Raw genomic sequence first — 22,481 nt, 5'->3', positions numbered from 1 at the left:
CATGACTCCTAACTGAAGTGTAGGAGAGAAACCAAATGAGAAGAACGGAAGAGAAATTTCACATCCCCAAAATGTGTTCTCTCAGGTGTTTCAAGATAAATTTCCAAGTGAAAAAAAAATTGAGTTACTTTAAATTTGAGAAAAGAACTCAAAATACCAAATGTGAAGTTTATGGATGCCAATTTATTTCTAAAGTCAAAATTACAGAAAGAAGCACTGGGTTTTATACATTGCAGAAAACTGTTCATGAGAAAGAAAAGCATTTTGGAAAAAGAAGTGAAAAATTTCTAAAATCCACAGCTATTCTTTATCTTCTGACATCATAGAAACAATTTCATTGTAAACCTTTTGTGGAGCGTTAATTGCCCAGATAAAATCCAAGTGGTTGTAAGGAAGAATCTCCTTGTGGTAAATGAGATTGGAGAGTTTGGGAAGCAAAATGTTGACGTCGTGGGGGTCAGCCAAAATGTCATTGCCACCATTCCACACTGCAATCGGCACACTCATGGCTGTCACATTGTAGTAGGGAGGTGTGCGCTGAAAAAAGATGAAAGAACCAGGGTTTAAGTGGCCATGCTATAGACCCAATGAGCATTCTTTGAGTAGATTGAGTAACATAACTGACTTGGTCACTTTCATCCACAAAGCAAAGCAGAAACAACATAGTTTGGATTGGTGCTTCTCAAATTAATGGGTATGTGAATTACCTGGAGGATCTTGTTAAAATGAAGGTGAAGTCAGTAGATTTGAAGGAAGAGCTTAGGATTCTGCTTTTGTAGGTGATTCTGATGCGGCTGGTCCTAACCATGATTTGAATTGCAAGATTTTGGTAATAATTCTTACAAATTAAAAATGCCAGATTTTAGCTCAAGCTGAACAAAATTGATATGATTAGATTTTAACTCTGGTGGATTGTTTCTATACTCTGAAGTATGGTCTCAATGTGTCCAGAGGCTTTTACTTTGGCTTTGTATTGACTCCACAGTGCAGCTGGTGAATAGGTCAGTTCATTCAGTTTTGAAGCTGAATCTGTTGGGTACTTACTTGATTTTACTAAATATTGCTTTAAGCTCTGAAACAAAGTATCATCAGTGTCATTTCCTATTTTTAGAAAATCACCATTAACACAAAAAATTTTCAGGAGATTCATAAAATGGGAAGAAGTACAAGAGAATCACCTCCAATTTGCCCCAAACCTAGAAACAATTTTATTAGATTTTTGATAATATACTTTCAACAATATTAATCTAATATTCAAAACTTACTCTATTCTCACTTATGAAATATATCATAGTAATATGTTCATTGTGTGTAATTTGTTCTTGCATTTTAATCTTTTTTATTTTATTCCCCTGTATATTAGAGAAAAATATGGAGAATATCTATAATTTAAATTCATTTTCTTTTATTTATACTCCATTGTTCAGTGTTTCAGTTAGTTCAAGACCAACCTGAACTGTTATTGACTTGATTGGAAGGAGGACAAACTTGTGGATTGGATATTCTAGGTCTCACTTGGCCCTCTAAGATGAGGTCCAGTATTAGGGCCCAGTAGAAAGATAAACTCAAAGCAAACTGTACTTTAGAGGTTTGAGAAGGTTATGGTTGGGGAAAAAGTTTTTTCAACAAAAGTTAGATCTGAGGATGGTATGAAAATCTCTTTAAAGACATCAAAGATGTAAAATAAAGTAGGGGATCTTCTTTACACATAAGATGGTGGTATAGAAACATATATGTCCCTTCTAAATTTGAGTCATGGAAAGAGATGAAAAACAGTAGAGTTGCTCAGTTACTTACTATCTAGGAGGAAAATTTGAGGATGGAGGCAGAGGAAGAAGAGAATTTTACAAAATCATGAAGGGTGATTCCCTTGTTCAAAATTAGTCAGTGACAGTCTATCATGAGCTAAGGGACCATAGATATTATGCCAATAAATCTTGTCAATAACTTCCTAAATCTGGGTAGAGTGATGCAGAAGTTATTACAAAAATGTGTACTGACTACAGTTAAGATAAATTCCCAAGTCTGGGCCCTTTGTACTACAGTAAGTGAGAAAACTGTTCAATATGTCTGTTTGTGGCTTGCTGAAAACTATTCCTTGCCTTGACGGTAAGCATGCCATTTTTTTCTTCTATATGGGAATGTGTTCCTGTGAAATAACTCCTCTGGCTGTCCACAAAGGGGAGGATATTGTTTGAGAAAAGTAAAGGTTCCAGCTCTATCCCATGTATAGTTGGAATTGTTAATTTGCTATATAGGTTAGTTGTACTTTAGAAAGTGGGCTGGAGACTGGGTTACAGAGCAGGCCACTGTAATGACAACAGGTGGTGCTGCATTCTAGATAGTGTCACATGTCGAGTGTGCTGCTCTGAGGGAAGTTTGAGCAGAGCCACTGAAGCAGGAGTGCAGAGCCGTGTGGGAGAATAGGAGACTGAGCATCAACACTTCCCTTAAGAAATAGATGCTCAAATATCATAATTTTTTGTATATGTGAATAATTTCAACTTTAAGTTACTTACCTGATTATAGTGTCTCATGTTCTGAAATGGGCTTCCCCAGTCAAAAGCTTGAAATTTTCCAGACCTAGCAGCCTAATATAGAAAAATTGAAAACGCACACAAAAAAATTCTCATTGCATGAAAAATTAAATTCAAACATTTCCAAGTAATTTATTTTCAGTTTAAACAACTATTAAAATATTTTTTATTCCAAATAAAATTATTAAACATCTAGATAGGGTCTATGTGCAAGTTTAAATGCAGTTTTGCTTGAAATAATTTTCCTTGCAAGCCCACTCACAAAAATCTTTTTTTTTTTTTTTTTTTTTTTTTTTTTGCTACTCAAACACCTATTTTGTAAAGTTCTGTTTCAAGTTTTCTGAGGAATATCCATACTGCTTTCCAGAGAGGTTGCACCAATTTGTAGTCCCACCAGCAATGTATGCATGAACCTTTCCCCCAACGTCCTCACCAAAAGTTATTGTTACTTGTTTTCTTGATAATTGCCATTCTGAATAGAGTGAGATGGAATCTCAGTGTAGTTTTATTTTGCATTTCTCTAATTACTAGAAATGTTGAACATTTTTTTCATATATTTGTTAATCATTAGTATTTTTCTTCTATGAAGTGCCTGTTCAGTTCCTTTGCTTACTTATTGATTGGATTATTTGGGTTTTTGGTGTTAAGTTTTTGCATTCTTTGCACAAAACTCAACTCAAAGTAGATCAAGGACATAGGCATTAGACCAGAGACCTTGTGCCTACTAGAAGAAATTATAGGCCCAACTCTCTGTCATGTTGGCTTTAGAACCAACCTCTTCAACAAAACTCTTAAAGCACAAGAAATAAATCAAGAATCAATAAATAGGATGTATTCAGACTAAAAAGCTTCTTCTCAGCAAAGTAAACAAAAAAGAACATGCAGAAAGAGCCTACAGGATGGTAGAAAATCTTTGCCACGTGCACCTCAGAGCATTAATTTCCAAAATATACAAAAAAAAAAAAAACTAAAAAAAACCCTCAACAGTAAAAAAACAAATGACCAAAATGATAATTGAGCAGAATGTTTTAAGGTTGTGTTTTAGGTAAAATGCAAAGGTTCAGACCAACAAAATAAGTTTTAACAGAATTGAAGTAATGATACCTGGGCCCAGTGGAGGACATCTTGAACAGAAGTTCCTGCTGGATTATGTGCCAGATAGACATCGAAGCGACTCTAGAAACCAAACACACACACATATATGCATGCATACTTAGACACATAGTTTCTGAAAAATAGCTAATATCTGTTTCTGATTGAGGTCAAATGTTTTAGGGCAGCTTTTACTGGAAGGGAATAAACAACATAGTTGCATTGACATTGGAGTTTTCCAAGTGTAATTATATGTTTTAACTCAGTTTGTAGCCACTCAATGAAGGAGTTTATTACCACCATTTTGCCAAAATGGAAATTGAGACTCAAAGAAGTTCAGAGAAATTTTCATTCTCACATAGTGAGTAAATTGTGGAGCCAAAGACTTCAATCTATATCTCTGAATCTGAATTCTCAGCTTTTTATTGCTGTCAGCCCAGGGCCAGAGTGCAGTAAATTAAATCTAAACAGATAGGCACTTTGCTTTGCTGAACTTTAACATATGAAATAGTAACTAAATATATAGATATATATATTATATATATATACACATACATACATACTCACACACATACATATATATGCATGTATTTATATATAATGGTAATTATATATACATTTATACATATATATTCATATATAGATATATATTCATATATACATATACCACACATTATATATACATACATATAACATATAATAGTATATTCCTCTTGTTACTATTACTACTGTGCATAGACACCTATCTTTCTCAAAACTGTTAGTTTAATTTGTACCTTTGAACATAAACAAATTTATATACATGTGTGAAAAGGGGAATGTAATTAGTCCTTCTCAAGATCTTTTCCTGTTACATAAGGCAGTTTAACATTCTGCTCCCTAGGAAGTTTCTTCTGGATAAAATAAGGTCATGCAAATGCAAAGGTATAATTGGAGATATTTATATCTCCAATATGAAAAAATATATATATATTCATATTCACTTATGCTATTTTATGAAGGCCCAAAATCACCTTGCTCAGACCTCCATCAGAAAACTTAAGTCCCCTTCTTGGATTGCATAGGTCAGTTCAGAGTGGGCCTTAAACCTTGACTGTAGACAACGTCAAATAAATTGACAACATTCACAGGAGATTCAAGAATCTCCACCTAGTCATCATGCAAAAAATGATATCTAAATTTCTTTGTTCCCTAAATATCTATTTTACCATTTTTTCATAAAATTCTTATTGATGGAATACAGTAATTTATACTGTCCTTTCTTAGTATGATATGGAGAGACTGCTCTGTTCTATTCCACATGCTGAATGATGAATGACAAGCCCCCAAATCATCAAGAACTCATTTCTATTTATCGTTTATCGTCCTAAGTAGGGAACAGAGAAAATACATGCATATACATATGTGTATAATATATATGTGTGTACACACACACACACACATATACATTTTTTAAATAAAAATATATTTTAAATATCCACAGATCCACAGTGATGGTCACCAGCCTCAAGAAAGAGAACTGAATCTTTGAACTCCATGAAATCAAGAGCTATATCTATCTTTTCACCCCTGTTCTCCCAAATGACTACAAGACTCTGCAGAATTATACCTTTCTATCAATAAATTTGTTTATGTTCAAAGGTACAAATTAAACTAACAATTTTGAGAAAGATAGGTGTCTATGTACAGTAGTAATAGTAACAAGAGTAATATACTATTATGTTATATGCTTTGAACTATGTTTTATATGCTTTACATATATTAGCTGACTCAAGATTCATAGTAATTCATTTTGTAAATGAGGAAACCAAAGCCAGTTCAAGGGTAGAATGTGAATTCAGGATCACATAAATCCATATATTTAACTAAATTATTATATTGCATTTTCTCAAGCAAGTCTTAAAATTGCAACTCAATGCAACATTTTAAAATGCAGATCTTGCTCTGCAAATCAAGAATATGAGCAAGATGTTACATAAATGTTTTTTTCTGAAGTATTCTTTATAAAATGTATGGAATGACTAGCAGCTTCAAAAATATTTATAAGAATACTTGTTCAATGCCTAGACATTTTTTCTGCAAAGTAGCCTGTCCAAATGGATGGTTCAGTTCCTTCTACCACGTGACTTATATGCTACACCAATTACTTAGGTGAGCAAAAATGAATCATGAATTTTTGTTTTTGTATTTTCTGCATGGCATGTATTTACTTTAGGGGCAATCAGGGTGATGGAAAAGAACAGGAAATGACAAAACTGTAATGGAGCCATGACTTGTGGTTCCTCATAGGTTTACCAGGAGATCAGGGAAATGATTCTGATTATTCTTAGTTCTTATATAATTCCGTTTTTATGTGATGATGAAAAATAATCAAAGGCGTTCTTTAAAATATTCAGAATAGAAGCCATAGGCATACACACCGTATTCAAGTTCTTACTGTCAAATCCACACATGATAAACAATGCATTGCTACAAAGGAGATCCATTAGCTCTCGGGAGCACACTTCAGTACCAAGAAATCCATAAAAGAAGTTGTGTGGGAGGAATATTCTGTCACCAAATATGATCTGAAAAATAAAAGCATCATTAGAGCATTGCAGAATTCAGGCTGCAAAATGACTCATTACCTAGTTGGGATTATACAAGTGGGATTAGGTTGATGATATTTTCTTACTTCTATAAGTTGTTTTGGATATTCCAAAACCTTCTCATTTAATTCCCATGACGAGGTTGTAAAATGGACAGGACTGATATCCACACTGGGTATTTATTGGTATACTGAGAACTGTACTGGCTGCTCAGAGGAAGCAGAAGATATGAGTTACAATCTTGCTGGGGTATTCAGAGTTACAGAAAAAAATCATGATACAACAATGGCAGACTGTTGTAATTATGTGACAAGATGTGCGATTTTAATAATAAGTCATAGAAAGAATACAAGGGGAAATGGTGACTCTGAGCCATATTTTTAGAAAAACCTTTGCAGATCTGTCCTAATTATTTTGAGGAAGGCAAACTTTTTGTTTTCTTCCTTTTATACATGAGGAAACATGAAGTTAATACATAGCAGCTTGGGCTAATTTGAACTACATTATACCTAGAATCCTTACCTAATTCTCTAACTTAAGGTCTTAATGCCTTTTCTTTCTAAGTCACTTTGCACTGCTATAAAAATAAATCTGAGGGCAGTAGGAAATAAACTCTGGGTCAGTGCATCAGTAAACACAATTAGGGTCATCACGACATTTTAGAGTTTGAATGAAAGGTTTATTAATGGATTTTAACCATAGGTAAAGTCTCTTTGGCTTTAGACACACATATTAATACAGAGTGAAAAGAAATTAATAGTACATAGATCAATGGATAAAGAATCTGTGGTGTATATATACATAATGTAACATTACTTAGCATTAAAAGAGAATAAAATTATGGCATTTGCAGGTAAATGGATGGAGTTGGAGAATATCATGCTAAGTGAAGTAAGCCAATCCCAAAAAAACAAAGTCTGAATGTTCTCTCTGATAAGTGGATATTGATCCATAATGGGGATTGGGGGGCATGGGAAGAATGAAGGAACTTTGGGCAAAGAGGAGGTGGAGAGGGGAGAGCATGGGGGCAGGAAACATGGTAGAATGAGGTGGGACATCATCACCCTAGGTACATGCATGACTGCACATATGGTGTGACACTACATTGTGTACAGAGAAATGAAAAGTTGTGCTCCTTTTGTGTACAATGAATCAAAATGCATTCTGCTGTCATATATAACTAATTATAATAAGTAAATAAATAAATATTATAAAAGAAATTAACAGTACAAAACCACAGAAGGACATAACATTATTATATTTCATAGCCTAAAACTAAATGATCCTAAAGGAAATGTGTGTGTGTGTGTGTGTGTGTGTGTGTGTGTATGTGTGTGTGTGTGTGTGTGTGATGGCTTCAATGGTGGGAGAAGTAGGGTATCAAGCACTAGAAAAAGGAAAAAGATTATTAATTCTGTACAGCGTGTGCCTATTCAATAGGCATTTAATTTTGTGGTTTATTGACATCCATATTATTGCCCTATGAAATTTCCATTTGGAGTTGAAGGAGCTTGTAGGAAAAGAGCTCTTAAGAATGCCAAGACTGTTTGATTAAGGGTCTCAGTATATTTTCTTGACTCAACCATTGATTTCTTTCTCCTCTTTCTCCTTTTCCTCTTTTCTTTGCTTTTTTTTCATCTTCCAGGTTAATATGGCCCTGATGGGTTAAGCTTCTTCTTTGACTATTTTTCTTCAATTTTATGCCCTATTCCTTTCTACAGGAGTGGAACTGCAGCCTTCACACAGCTGTGTAGAGTGCTTGATAAATGAACTATCTATGAAAAAGCCAAAACATTTATAGGCTTGGGCTAATCAGGCTAATCAAGAACAAAAAAATCAATAGGGGATCTCACAGGCTGGAGAGGGGATCCAGCCATGTCAAGTGCTATGCAAGGGACAAAGAAACATGTACAGTTCCATTTTGGGATATGAACACATTTGTCCTGCAGGTGTGCTGCTCCTTCCATCACTTGGCCACCTCAAGGTCAATGAACTAAAGAGAATCACTTACCTTGAAGAGGGGTGATGGAATAAGTGAAAGTTTTGTTAAAGGGCTTGTTGCGTACTTCACAGTGGCAACTGGAGCTAATGCATAAAAGGTTTTGATTCTTCTAGCCAGTGTGGGATTGGTAGAAAAGGCAATAAAACCTGAAATAGAACAAGGAACATGTGAAGAAAGGGTGTGTGTGTGATGTTGTGTTTTTACAAGTGTGACATTATCTTGCTCATAGTAAAGATGGCATCTGACACAAGCTGAGAAATTGGCACTTCTGCTTGCTCAGATATTAACGAGCATGGTAATAGCAATTTAAAGTCTGCTAGTGGAAATAAAAGAATGGAAACATTCAAAATTCAAACAACTTAAAAGAGTAGTAGATTGGGGTTTGGGGGGTATCAGGAGAAGCAGCCCATTTACCTCAATATGTTCTAAGGAAACTGCTGTATTGCATCTTGATGCAATAATTTTATAACCCCAGATCATCAAGAAAGGGTTAAACTGTGTTCAATATGTGCCAGTAAAAGAGAGGAGTGTGTCATAGGAGTGTAGTTTTCCATCCAGAAATGGATGTATGTACAGTTTTAGAAATTTAAAGGTATACATTTTAGTAACCTAGAAAATGTCCTGCTTTTTAATAAAGGGTTTTGAGTGGAATTGAATGTATACCACTGGTACTGTGCTATCTAGACTGAGGCAGTTCCTTAATCCTAGCTACAGAGAAAAAGTGTGACCAGCAGTCCCATATGTGAGTTCCCTTTGCTATTGCTTATGTTGAGGAGATCAGCTTCACTAAAGGTAACAGGCCCCCTTCCTGGGGGCATCCTGCATCTGACAACTGGTCAAGAAGTAGTTAAAAAGGCCAGGTCCCCTGGCCCCACTGGGGAAGACTCTTAAGAAACTATTTTGCAGCCCAGCCTCTCTTTCTGACCATGCTTGATTTTTGCCCTTTACCCTAAAAGTGTTTCTAAGAAACTTGTTGAAGGAAGTTTCTAAGAAACTTACCCTCATCTTCTTGGGAATCAGACCTAGTATACAAGAACAAACACATTGAGAAGCTCTACATCACCGACTTTCTCCTCTAAAATTTGAGGTCAATTCTTTAGCTGCTGGAGGAGAACTTCTCACAAGCTTCTACCACCTATTTCATCCACTTCTCTGCCTATGTGTCCATGGGAATTGTGGAGGAAGAAAGGTTATTATCAGGTGAGAGTGAGGGGCAGCATAAAAATGTGCCACGATTTCTCCCAGATGACCTCCTTTTCCCCCTCTGACTTCCACACTATTGTTCCTTTATACCTTCTCTCATACTCTCTTGAACTCACTTCATTATACTTTCACTCTAACCACTCCACCAGAACTGCTCTTCCAAGAGTCTCTTGTAACTTCTAGGCTGCTATATCCAATGGTTCAGTCTTGGGCTTTATTTTCACTTGACTTATCAATAGTCTTCTCCACAGTTGACCACATTCTCCTTAAAACACTTTCTTCCCTTGGCTACCAGAACAATGGATAATTTTGTTTCCCTGATACTATTGTCATCTTATCACTATATCTTAGTTTCTTTATTTGTTTCTTACTCATCTTCTAAATTATGGAGTAGTCCAGGGCTTATCCTAGGACCTCTCCTCTTTCCTGCCTAAACTTATGGTATTACATTCTGTGGCACATCCTGATGATACCTGTTTTGTATTTTTAGCCTAGTCTTCTCCCATATATTTCAGATCTGTTATATAATTGACTGCTTGACACCTCTACTTGAATCTCCAATGAGCACCTAAGGGTGTTTCAAAACTGAGCTCCTGCTCTCCCTACATCAGCTCTCTTCATAGCTTTCCCCATTTAGGTTAGTGGTATCCCCATCATTCCATGTGCTCAGGCACAAAGTCCACCATCATGCTGACTCTTTTTTGTTTATTTTTTATTTATTATTTCTTACATACATCACAATGTGAATTTGGTGTCAACATACCTTATATATAAACAGAGATTTGATAAATTGTGGTAGAAAGATGTATTAAGAATTGCAGTGTAATTTTGTATATGTAAATCAATGGAAGTGTAACTGATGTGATACAGCAATTTGTATACGGGGTAAAAATGGGAGTTCATAACCCACTTGAATCAAACTGTGAAATATGATATATTAAGAACTATGTAATGTTTTGAACGACCAACAATAAAAAATTAAAAAAAAGAATTGCAGTGCAAAAGAACCATGAATGTAATGCACTCCTTTTTTTTTCTTTTTTTTACTCTTATGCCTGATATCCAATATATCAGCAAATCCTGTGGGCTCCATCTCCAAAATGTATCTAAAAGATATATCTAGAACCTGGCCATATGTGTTTACTTCCACAGCTACCCTCACCTCCAGTCACCAGCATAAATTATTATAAGTCAGCATAACCTCCAGCATGAATTATTTTAGGAGTCCTCTAAGTGGTTCTCTGTTCCTTCTTATGTTCCCCTTCAACCACCAAAGGGATCTTATTACAGGTCATCTAGCTCCTCTATTCAAAATTTGTCCATGATTTCCTTTTTCACTCAGCATGAAAACTGATATCCTGTTCATCCTGAACAGAATGCTCTCCCCAAACTCTGCAATCTTGTGTCACTCCCCCCATCTCTCTGTCTCTCTCAAGCTGATTCATCCACAGGAGGAATTGCATCACTCCTATTCCTTGAACATACTGAGTGTGCTCAAGCTTCAGATTCTGTACACCCTCTGCTCTGTCTTCCTGGAACATCAGCCAGCCAGGTATGCACATGAATTGCTCCCTGACCTCCTCCATGTGTTTACCCAGAGGATTTTTTTGTGTGTGTGCATGTGTTCCCTTTCAAAAATTGCTCTGAAACCCTCTGACACTCCCTAATATCCTTCCCCAATTATTTTTTCCCATAGCATTATTATTGCTTAGTACATTGTATATTTAACATTCTAATCTTTGTTATTTTCCCTGCCTCCTCCCACTAGAGTATAGAGGATGTGAAGGCAGAGATTTAATCTATTTAATTTACTGTTGTGTTCTTTGACATGCTGTAGGCCAATTCATTCTCCATAAATATGATTGAAGGAACAAAATAAATTCAGCCTAGAGGCTGAAAGATGCTGACGTGAGAGATTGCCTGAGCTGATACTTGAGCCACCCTATTGAACCTATTGGTAACAACTAATTGTTGGCTTGTACAATTTATCTCCTTAGATTTATTTTTACCCATCTATTGTCCCTGTATCATTAAGTTGTCATAGTACTGATTTTTATAGTGAATGGAAAGCAGTCGATGTGATTATGCTACCATAACCACAGAGAAAGAGTCTATGGCATAAGAACTAAATTATTGGGTCCCAGTGCCTTTACTTACCAATGGTGGTGCCCTGAGAATGACCAACATAGTGTATCTTCTCCTGCCCAGTTTTCTTTACAATGAAGTCAATTGTGGCTGGAAGGTCATATTTAGCCATTTCATCAAAACTGCAAGAAAAAAAAAATAGAAAAAATAAATCTGAATATATTTTCTTGTTAGAGTTTTTAAAATTCAAGCATGTTCTTGGATAAGGTTCTATTTCTGTTAGAGAAATAGAAAAACTAGATTCTCTAAATATTGCAGCTTAAAAACCCTTAGCCAGGGCCAGGTGCCCTTTGGGGTAGTTTCTTATAAACAACTTATAACATTTCTAAAGTACAACACTACGGCTACAATCTAATTCAAACAAGAGAGTAACTGTAGGTGGGAATTATTTCCATCCCTGAAATGGAATGTTAGATTTAATAAGCATCTGTATGCTGTGTTCCAGTGCCATTTAATATGAATCCTATTCCTCTCTATTTTATTCTTCACAACTCAGCCAGAATGACACTTTGAAAATAAAAACTCCCAGTTTAAAACTTTTCAGTGACTTCTCATTGCATTTAGAGTGAGTTCCAGCACCTTCACCATCATCTACATAGCCCTGCCTGAGCTGATGCTTATCAGCATCTCTAGTCTCCTCTTATATCACTTGTTTTTTCCTCATTCCACCTGGGACACAAGTATTTCCTTTTAGCTCCTAGAACTCCTAGAGCACTTTTGTTCCCTTAGCATTATCAGCCAAATTATCTTGTTCTCTATCTCCCTCAGTAATTTCCAGGAATAAGGTACAAGAAGGTTAGTGATAGGAAACCTTTGAAAATCTCTCCATGTTGACTGAATTTTGTTCTTCATGATGATGCAGGTTGAATCCCCAAACAGGTTCTAATGTCCCCAGAATCCATATGGATATTCCCTTTGAAATTTGCCAGGGGCAGTGAATTCCCTTGCTTCAGCAATATTGTTCATTAAACTTGGAAAAGCATATTCAGGAATCCCTACATAGTGAGTAACTGAGATCACAGAAAGTTTGAACCAAAAGCTATTTTTGAAATGAGGTATATGGAAGCATTGAAGAAAAGATATGAGTAAAAATGTCTTCCTTCCCTTCTTAATTGGAGCATAATTTGTTAAGATGAGACTGAATTGGAAAGAAAGATGTCTATACTTTTAAAGCCTAATGATTTTTTAACACAGATGTCTTTATGATTTGTTTTATTTATTAACAGTACAACATTTTCATGCATTCTGAAATTTCACAATGTTTGATTCAGTTTAGATCAAAATATTCAAGCCCACATGAGTGAGAACGAAGTGAGATTACCTTTTTAAAGCCCAAATATTATTCTTTTTTAAAAAAATTTTTAGTTGTTGATAGACCTTTATTTATTTGTGTGAGTGCTGAGAATCAAATCCAGTGTCTCACACATGCCAGGCAAGTGCGCTACTGCTGAGCCACAGCCCAAGCCCCCAATGATTATTCTTTTTTTTTAAAAGAAAGAGTGGAGAGAGAGAGAGAGAGAGAGAGAGAGAGAGAGAGAGAGAGAGAGAGAGAGGTAGATAGATAGAGAGAGAGAGAGAGAGAATTTTTTAATATTTATTTTTTAGTTCTCAGCGGACACAACATCTTTGTTTGTATGCGGTGTTGAGGATCGAACCCGGGCTGCACGCATGCCAGAGGAGCGCGCTACCGCTTGAGCCACATCCCCAGCCCCCCAATGATTATTCTTAATAGCTCATTTTTATTGTCCATTTTCTTTACCTGAAAGCCCAGAATTCAACTGAGTCTGGTGAATAGTACAAATTTCTCCTGGACCAGGTATTTCCTCTGCTGTTGCCCAACCACACGTCATAACCAGCGTCTGCCAGAATGAAGGCCAGACTGTTGTTGGGCAGGTTTGCAATCCAGTTTGTGGCTGATGCAAGCAAACCATGCTGCAGAAACACCACAGGTCTGTGGCCTAAAGAATACAATTATTTTAAAACATTATAAACTTACTCTTTTTTTTAAGATAAATGTGTGACTGGGATTAAACGCGTTTGTTTGAGTTGAATATATTTTAATATGTTATCTTAATCATCTTTACTCAGGTGTTGGTTTCTCAGATGCCAAAGCTTATCAAATGTTTACTTAAAATATGTGTATCCCATGGTACACCAACTGTACTTCAAGAAAGCTATTAATTATATTTGCAATAAATTCAGCACTAGGTTGATTTAGGTGGACTATAAATAGTAAAGTTATAAGGGGTAGTCTTTAAAATTTTTATATTATTTTTATACTACATAATTTTCCTACAGTGAAAAAAAATAAAATTTTAATAGTACCAGCAAATATGGCCTGTAATTGGAAAATAGGTTTCAAAAGGCCTCCACATCGTCTCCTCTACAACACACCCTGGATAACTTTTTTGATCCTATAGGACTGAGGTCAGTTACTATCTCTGAGAGCAACTTTCCTTAGACATCTTCATCAAGTCTTCCAGTTTCATAGCCTGTGCACAGTCGGAGCTTTGGACTGAACACATTTCATTATAATCATTTGTTTATTTATCCATCTCATTGTCTAAATGGTGATCTCCTCGAGAATCAAAAAATATGGATGAATTTTTGTTGTATTTCCAAAATGAGCAAGATTTATGAAATCCTTAGAAAGAAATGAAAGGAGAAACAGATGGAAGGAATGTGGGGGGGAAGGATGGAGGAAGGGGAAAAGGAGAGGCAGGAAGGGAGGAGGGAAGAGGAAAAGGGAAAGATGGGAAAGGGAAGAAAGGGAAGAAGGTTATACCTTTGTTCTCTGAGTTTTTCTTTCCATAAGGAATTCTGAAGACCCCAAGGATATAACCGTCTTCAGTCACAACTTCATATTCTTCACTTGGGTATCCCCAGTAGGAAATCATTTGATTCTGATGAGGAAGACCAAAAGGGTTAAGTTTTAGCTGCCTTTGGAAATACATCTAATGACTAGATAATGTTAGTTATTTTCACTGGTCACTTAAAAATTTAAACCCACTGTGATTCTAAATCACATTAATATCTCTTAACTTTTATAGATAGCCATCCCCCTACCCCGCCTCTGTTTAACTTACAATATTCATGTGGGCTTCAGGGCTCTCAGGTGCTACTTTTCCTAAGAAACCATGCGTAGTTCCAAATGCAGATATCAAACTTGCCACTGCTAAAAGCGACCACATTTTTAACTGTCCAGAAACAAAAGAATGGCCTGTGCTATGGTTAACCCATTATACTTTCATAATTCTCATATTTTGTGACAATATTACCAATATGAAAAGTAGAGAAATGTTTGAGGTTGATTATATTCTCTTGGACAATAAACTGGGACATGTGGATGTCAGTACAGTCATCTTAATGTTTAAAATGTTTTCACCCTGATTTCATTTGTTTAAGAACACTTATTTAAATTTCAAGTCTTCTTGAAGGAAGTTTAGATGGCAAAAACAAAACCTCCAACTGTTCATATTCTTATTATGCCATATGTTTAAGATTTTTGCCAACTGATTTGAGAACTCAGTGTGGGAGTGAGAGTTGTATAGGCATTTGATGTCCTTATATTTAACCTCAATATAATATGCACACAAACCTACCATGACATTATTAAAAATAATAAAAAATAATAAATTGTTACGTAGTCACTTTATAATAGTGACTACGTAACAATTTATTGACTTAATGTTATTATATGGATTTAAAAGCTGCCATCACCTCAAAATGCCACCCATAAACAGAATAATGTGTGAATATGATTTTAAGAAATTTATTGCTCTTTTAATTTTTGTTGTTGTTGTTTTGTTTTGCAATGCAGGAGATCAAACCCATGGCCTAATGCATGCTAGGTCAGTGCTCTACCTCTGAACTAGAGAAACAGTCTTACTCTTTTAATTTTTTTCTTGGAGATTTTATTTCATTAAAATTATGTAGATCATGAAAATTATAAATCAGTAATGTGTTGGATGATCCAATACCTTCACAAGTATTTAACAACAAACAGGAAAATCAGTGTCACTATATTAAAAGAATTCAGGACGTTTTTCTAATTTAACCTTTCATGTTTTGCTGTAGAAAAAATAGTAATCCACTTCTTAGATGACAAATAATTTCAAGTAGACTGAATTAGTTTTACTATTTAAATGATTGGTCTTTCCACTTAATTGTGTATCAAAATTGTTAGGCTTTTTGTAATTGGAAAGCAATACAGGCCAGAAACAAAATGGACCTATTTTAAAATGAAGGAAATGTTTTTAGTTGAAAATAGCCCAATGGATGATCCTACTAGATTTAACCCCTCAAAAACTAAGTAGGCTACAGCTCAAAGTGACTTGTCAATTTTAAAACTTATCATCCTTGGCTGTCAACATGTGGTCCTTGAGGCAACTACTCTTGGATAATGACTAGGAATTCCATATACACTCAAAATTACTAGAATTGAACAAGTGTATTTTATAGTTTTTGCATTTTGATTAAAATTTTAGTTTACAAATTTTCTTTTTTCAAAGGAACATTTCAGGAGGACTCTACCTTTTGATCTTGTGATAATTGTCTTGTTTCTCAATACAGAAAATATTTGACATTGGACTCAGAAGATCTAAACTTCCTTCTATAAATTTGAGAATCTCCAGATACTAAACTGTGAAAAATCCCCAAGGGAGAACTGCTATTTGTTCTTAAAAAATTGAAAGGATACTATGGAGATAGCTTTAAATCAAATCCTTTAGTGTATGTGTGAGGTAAATCACACAAAAATTATTTACTGAATAACTAATGCATGTTAGAAGCAATATTTAGCTGTCACATGTAGAAAAATTTTAATTGCTTTTGGTGAAGAATTTGTAAAATTTGTATCACTGGATTCAAGTGAGTTTCTTTGAAAAGGGATAACTTCTCAGTTGCTGGCAATATTTCAACAAAGGCTATAAAACCATTTGTCATAGTTCACTTAGCATAGTTCCTGACTTACAGAAAAGCCAGAATAAAACTCTCAAGGTCTAAATCTGACCCTCCTGGCTAACTTAGTAATAGAAATTATATTTATTGGCAACTCTTAAAAATTAGTTTTTAACCAGACCTTGTCTTTATAATGAAATTTTAGGAAGGGACACACTAGTATTCAAAGACTAACCAGCAGTGTTTTCACATTCAAACCAGAAAGTTTGATCCAACTTTTCAGAAACCCTCTGTTTTATTCCCTCGATAGCCTTCCTCAAGTAATTTATTACTGTAAAGACATTTAACCTATGGTTTGAGTTATAGGACACCCCAAAAATCCAAGTTAGCCAAACGGGCTCAGAAATGTTCAGGGACAGAATAAATGCCTCAAAGCACCTGTCACCAAGTTTTAAAACAAGAGTAATAACTAACTTCTATAGAGGACTCTCGATAGGCTGGAGTGTACACTCAACATGTAACATGTATAAGTGAGTTATCTTCACTAAAATGTTTCCTAATTCTATAATCTAAGGTCACAATAGTGCGTTTCTTGATGGTATGAGCATTCATTATATAAAGAAAGTAAAGTTTTCAATATGTTTGGCATCTAGTAAGTATTTGATAAATATAGTTATTATTACTTTCATCTCACTTAATTTTTATAACAACCTTATTAAATAGGTAGCATTGTATTCCCAATTTTGCAGATAAGCAAAGCAAGGCTAGAAAAGAACTTGCCCAATAAGTCTGCATAAAGTAGTATGCCTATATTTGAAATGAGGTTATCTCTTTTAAAGATTATATTTTTCTTCACTATAATGCTTCTTTAGGATGATCATATGTCACCTTCATATGCACAGCCACAGAGAGATTTACACAAATTTTTCCAAACTTCTGTTTCAGTTGGGCATTGTGGTGCATGCTTTGTAATCCCAGGGGCTTGGGAGGCTGAGGCAGGAGGATCTAGAGTTCAAAGCCAGCCTCATCATCAGTGCGGCGCTAAGCAACTCAATGAGGCTCTGTCTCTAAATAAAATACAAAAAACGGGCTGGGGATGTGGCTCAGTGGTCGAGTGTCCCTGAGTTCAATCTCTGGTACCAAAACAAAACAAAACAAATTTCTGTTTTGAGAAGTTTCAAATTTGAAGAAATATATGTAGACTATGAAGTATGCTATGAAGTTTAACTCAACCACAGTTAATTTGAATATTAAATTATATGATATAGCATGTTTATAAAATTAATTCATATAACATTAGAGGACAAGCTTCTCAAAAGGGAGAGTGAGAGAAAAGACTTTTACATTAACACTTGTTACAATAGTGAAAAAATTTGTTATTCATAACAAAAGTCAAGAATTTCATGTACTTTCAAAACAAATCAAATCCTAGAGGAATAAGCCATAATTCACATAAACACATTTATATAGGTGAATATACAATAACTATTTATGTCTTTTAAACCTGCAATATTTGGGTTAAAGAAACAAATGAATCTAGAATTCAGATAATTTTGCACAGCAGAAGTTGTACTTACAGTCTCCTCAGAAACAGAACTAGGTTTCTGAATGGTCAGGATTTTGGTTAATGGTACATTTGCCTTTTATATACAAAAACTTCAACAATGGCTAGAATTAGTCATCCTCTAATTAAATTACCACAAATTCTTAATATCTGGACATCATTTTATGTTGGAAGGACAAACCTAAAAATCAAATATTGCATTCAAGTTCACATGAGTGAACCTTTAACTTTTAACAAAAGCAAATATTGAGCAAAGGAACTTTGATGATTAAAAATGATTTAGGAAACATTAAGATTGATCGATAGCTTAAACATATAAAACTATTGAATCAAAGATATGACACAAACAATTATTAATTTTGTTTCAGATAAAGAGAATTAAGATGGTAAAAGGCTCTAACTCCTGTGCTTCAACAATGCAACACAAGCTATTCTGACCAAATGATGAGATAATGAATGTGATCAACATAGATTAATGCTTTTTATGGTCTTTGACCTGGGTCTATTACCCTCCAGATAATGATATCCAAAACCCAGTCCCTGGCTTTTCATAACACATGAATTGTACCTTTTTTAAAAATACAAAATCTACTTGATGTGGTTTCAACAATGTGAATGTGTTTATAAAGGGGTTATACAATTCAAGATTTTTACTTAAAAATGTAGTCAAGTCTTTACAACTACCATGAGCATCTGTGGCTGATGGTAAAAGAAAAACAAAATCATACTTTGATTTGTTAAAATCATTTGCAATTTGTTTTTAGGAATCTCTACTTGCTTATTAGTATGTATATGCCTAGCAGAAATAGTGAACAAATATTTTTATTGTTCTTCTTTGTTACACATGACAGCAGAATCCATTTTGATAAAATTATACAAGCATGGGACATATCTTATTTTAATTAGGACCCCATTCTTGTGGGTGGGCACAATCGTGGGATTCACTCAGGTATTTTCATATGTGTGTATAGGAAAATTATGTTAAATTTATTCTACTATCTTTCCTATTCCTATCCCCTTTCCTGTCTTTTCTTTCCCCTTTGTGTAATTTACTGAACTTCTCTTCTTGCCTTTATTGTGGTTTAGCTTCCACAAATGAGCAAAAACTTTTAACCTTTGGTTTTTTGGGATTGTCTTATTTCACTTAGCATAATAGTTTCTAGATCCATCCATTTACCTGCAAATGTCATAAATTCATTCCTTTTTGTGGCTGAATAATAGTCTATCGTGTATATATGCCACAATTTCTTTATCCATTCATTTGTTGATGGGCATCTAGATTGGCTCCATAGCTTTGCTATTGTGAATTGTGCTGCTATAAAATTTGATGTGGTTGCATCACTGCAGAATGCTGATTTAAAATCCTTTGCATATACACTGAGGAGTGGAATAACTGGGTCACATGATGGTTTCATCCCTAATTTTTTGAGGAATCTCCATACTGCTTTCCAGAAGGGTTGCACCAATTTGCAGTCCCACCAACAATGTAAGAGCATTCCCTTTTCCCCACACTCTCACCAACATTTGTATTACTTGTACTCTTGATCATTGCCATTCTGACTATATCGAGATGAAATCTTAGTGTAGTTTTGATTTTCATTTCTCTAATTACTAGAGATATCAAACATTTATTCATATATTTGTTGACCATTTATATTTCTTCTTCTGTAAAGTGCCTGTTCAGTTCCTTTGATCATTTAATCGGTTGGGTTATTTGGAGGTTTTTTGGTGTTAAACTTTTTTGAGTTCTTTGAATACCCTGGAAATGAATGCCCTTTCTGAAGTGCAAATGACAAAGATTTTCTCTCATTCTATGGGTTCTCTTTACTCTCTTGATTGTTTCCTTTGCTAAGAAGCTTTTCAGTTTGATGCCATCCTATTTATTGATTTTTTATTTTACTTCTTATGCTTTCAGAATCTTGTTCACAAAGTCAGTACCTGTGCCAACATATTGTGGATCTGGGCCTACTTTTTCTTCTATCAAGTGTAGGGTTTCTGGCCTTATACCTAGGTCTTTGATCCACTTAGAGTTGATTTTTGTGTGGAGTGAGAGTTAGGGGTTAAGTTTCATCCTATTTCATATGGATTTCCAGTGATCCCAGCACCATTTGTTGAAGAGGTTGCCTTTTCTCCAGTGTATGTTTTTGGTGCCTTTTCTAGTATTGAAAAGAACAAAATGGCAAGCTATAATCTTATACCTTTCCAACAAGCTCCACAATAGGACTAATTGGAGTTACATTGCTGATATGTATCAAACTGAATATATGAAACACCATGTGTGTTTACATGATTTTATATCCTAGTATCACACATTTCCTCAACTCTAGCTGTTTGTCATTGATAACCATTAAGTTTTGAAAAGATGATGATGTGTTCTCATGAGGATCACAAATGAAGAGAAGTGTTTTGCTGAACTAATGCAATTTGAATGAATTTTGCTAGCATACAGGAGGCAAATCAGCCATGTTTCTTTATGTTATTCTTTGCCTAAATTCAAGCAAGAGAATATTAGAATATGTTCTTTTATCTTTTTTCTGTAAATAAAAAAGAGTTGGAGGAGGAATCTTTGGAAAAAAAATGAAGATCCTTATAGACTTTGAAAGAGATCTATGATACTAAGAGTTAATGCAATCAAACACACCCTAGCTTCTTTGTAAATACCTCAAATTTTGATTAACCAGAGGTAATTCACTAGGGATAGTCACATAAACTACTGAGGGGATTTAGTTTCTAGTTTGCATTGTATATTAAGGTCCATTAAGAAATACAATACCCTCTCTGCTCCATTGTTTTTCTCTTTCCAACTCTTCATCTTTAGGTCTCAGCTTAGCTGTTATGTCTTTGTGAAAGAGCACTCCGACACCGTTCTTCATCCATCAGGAGTATTTTCCTACATCCTTATGAAACCCTATATTTACTCCATTCTAGGAGTTAAGGATAAGTCATTGTATCTTTTCACTTGGACACACACACACACACACACACACACACACACACTCCTTAAATGCAGGGGCTGCAATTTGTTCACCATTATATTCTGCATGCCTAGAATTTGTTTATAACAAAGTACATGATCAATAAATATTTGTGAAAAAAAAATGTTTATAGATAAGAATTCCCATTTTGGTCTTGTTCTTTGAGCACAACCAGATTCCCTGAAATTCATACTTGCTGAGAATATCTGTCCTAGCTGAATCAGCTGTTTCTTAGGGGTCAACCTGTTTATTCATCTTGTCATATTTCCCTTCTTATTTTCTTCAGTTTGACAGTCTGTTGGAATGTTTTTCAAAAATGAGTAATTTCAATATGCTAGAATCATTTTTATAATTCACCTAATTTTGTCTTGCATTCAAGTCCTCCTATATATGTTTTGAAGGCATATGTCTCTTTTTTCATTTTATTATACATTCTAGGCCTTTATATGTTTCACCTAGGAATTTTTGTCACTCTTCACTGGTATTATATCTGGCTGTTGATCTTCCAATATTTGGTGCATTTCCAAACAGTTGCTCAATTTAAATCCTAAAAGTTAAAGTCTAATTATTATTATCTTTGGCTTGAAAATTTGTTTTGGCTTCCTGGTCCATGAATAGAGTTCAAATAGCAAAGATGTATTTCATTCAATTAGGAGGCAATTTTAGAAAATCTTTTCTGAGGAATATAGTACTTTTAAAATTCCAACTCCAGTTGACCTCTCTTTTTCCTATGACCTCCTGTTGTACTTTGGTGACTATAAAACTCATTTTGACCCTCAAATCTCTATTGTTTCATACTGCTTTTTAAGACTTCAATACATGCCCAATTAGTTCAAGAAAATGAACTTCCTTAGGGGATAGGAAAGGTAGCAGAATACAACAATTACTAATAGGGCATTATGTAAAATTGTGGATGTGTAACCGACGTGATTCTGCAATCTGCATTTGGGGTAAAATTGGAAGTTCATAACCCACTTCAATCTAATGTATGAAATATGATATGTCAAGAGCTTTGTAATGTTGTGAACAACCAATTAAAAAAACATATGTTTATATCATTACATACATAGTGCAGGACTTTTCACCTCAACAGGTGCTTAGTGCTTTAGATATTAAAGTAGCTTATTTCATACATCATTTCACAAATAAATGAGACAGATCTTGGGGTTTAGTTAACTATTTTATTTGTCCTTGTTAAATTCCAAAGTATCTTTATCACTTGGAGGTGCTTACATTATCATTAAAACTCCCCTTATAAACCTGGATTGGTCTTTTTCACTCTGAATAGTTGAAAGTGACAACATAAAGGGCAGATGTTCATATCCCCGGGCTCATGTACATCTGTGTGTATTCACATCTGTGTGGAAGGAATAGTCACATGGCTTCTATCAGATTCTTAAATTTATCGTTCATCCACAAAGTGGATGAAAGTCTATGTTGTACTTCACTTTACAATTACAACATGTTCAATAAATG

At 34.8% G+C, this 22,481-nt stretch overlaps 1 protein-coding gene across 1 annotated transcript; it reads right to left on the bottom strand.

Annotated features, from left to right (window-relative positions):
* Positions 1–211: 211 nt before the first annotated feature.
* On the bottom strand, positions 212–14,758 carry Lipf (lipase F, gastric type). Its single transcript, XM_005339187.3, has 9 exons — positions 14,654–14,758; positions 14,353–14,470; positions 13,327–13,525; positions 11,580–11,689; positions 8,229–8,365; positions 6,050–6,196; positions 3,642–3,713; positions 2,520–2,591; positions 212–537 (listed from the first exon to the last, which is right to left on the bottom strand). Exons 1-9 carry the CDS (start codon positions 14,756–14,758, stop codon positions 301–303), a joined length of 1,197 nt encoding a protein of 398 aa, XP_005339244.1. The 3' UTR covers positions 212–300.
* Between the last annotated feature and the right edge of the window lie 7,723 nt (positions 14,759–22,481).

Source organism: Ictidomys tridecemlineatus, chromosome 1, assembly GCF_052094955.1.
Source record: "Ictidomys tridecemlineatus isolate mIctTri1 chromosome 1, mIctTri1.hap1, whole genome shotgun sequence".
Classification (NCBI taxonomy): domain Eukaryota; kingdom Metazoa; phylum Chordata; class Mammalia; order Rodentia; family Sciuridae; genus Ictidomys; species Ictidomys tridecemlineatus.
This window is presented reverse-complemented; position numbering and strand designations above follow the sequence as displayed.